Genomic DNA, 625 nt, shown 5'->3' with positions numbered 1-625 from the left:
GGAGAGCAGGCAGAGGGGTGCCATGGGGGTCCCTGGGTGTCCCTTGAGCCCTGGAGCGGTTCCCTGGGGCTCTGGGGGGGTCGGATCCTGAGTGGGAGGTCCCCAACCCCCCTGTCCATCCCCGGGGGGCTGATGGGGGGGTTCCCCCCACCCAAGAGCCGGTGCTTGGGCAGCCATGGGGCAGAGGGGGGTGGGAAAGGGGGGTCCGGGGTGGCCCCCTGAGTTCCCACCCTGCTGTGGGGGGCTGGGGGATGATGGGGGGGGGACAGGGCACCCCCTGACCCGTGTCCTGCACACACAGGGGTGTTCCAGCTGATGAGAAAGTACGAGTGTCACTTCATCAATGGCACCGAGCGGGTGAGGTTCGTGATGAGGCACATCTACAACCGGGAGCAGCTCCTGCACTTCGACAGCGATGTGGGGGTCTTTGTGGGAGACACCCCGTTTGGGGAGATCCTGGCCAGGAACTACAACAGCCACCGTGAATATCTGGAGTTTAAACGGAGCCGGGCGGATACGTACTGCCGGTACAACTACGAGGTTTACGGCCCGTTCAGCGTGGAGAGGAGAGGTGAGCGTGGGGCAGAGCGGGTCCCCTCGGCCCCTGCCCCGGGAATGACCCTGG

The 625-nt window shown here is 65.8% G+C and overlaps 1 protein-coding gene across 1 annotated transcript; it reads left to right on the top strand.

Moving 5' to 3' along the window:
- Positions 1-222: 222 nt before the first annotated feature.
- LOC113979505 (class II histocompatibility antigen, B-L beta chain-like) lies at positions 223-571 on the top strand (the record flags this gene model as incomplete). The annotated part of the gene is made up of 1 exon (XM_027706880.1): positions 223-571. A coding segment is annotated over exon 1 (256 nt), but the record flags the coding sequence as incomplete, so codon positions are not given.
- Positions 572-625: the final 54 nt, after the last annotated feature.

Source organism: Neopelma chrysocephalum, unplaced genomic scaffold (assembly GCF_003984885.1).
Source record: "Neopelma chrysocephalum unplaced genomic scaffold, ASM398488v2 Primary Assembly neopelma1_81805, whole genome shotgun sequence".
Lineage (NCBI taxonomy): Eukaryota > Metazoa > Chordata > Aves > Passeriformes > Pipridae > Neopelma > Neopelma chrysocephalum.
Note: the sequence above shows the minus strand (reverse complement) of the source record. Positions and strands in the feature narration are given on the sequence as shown.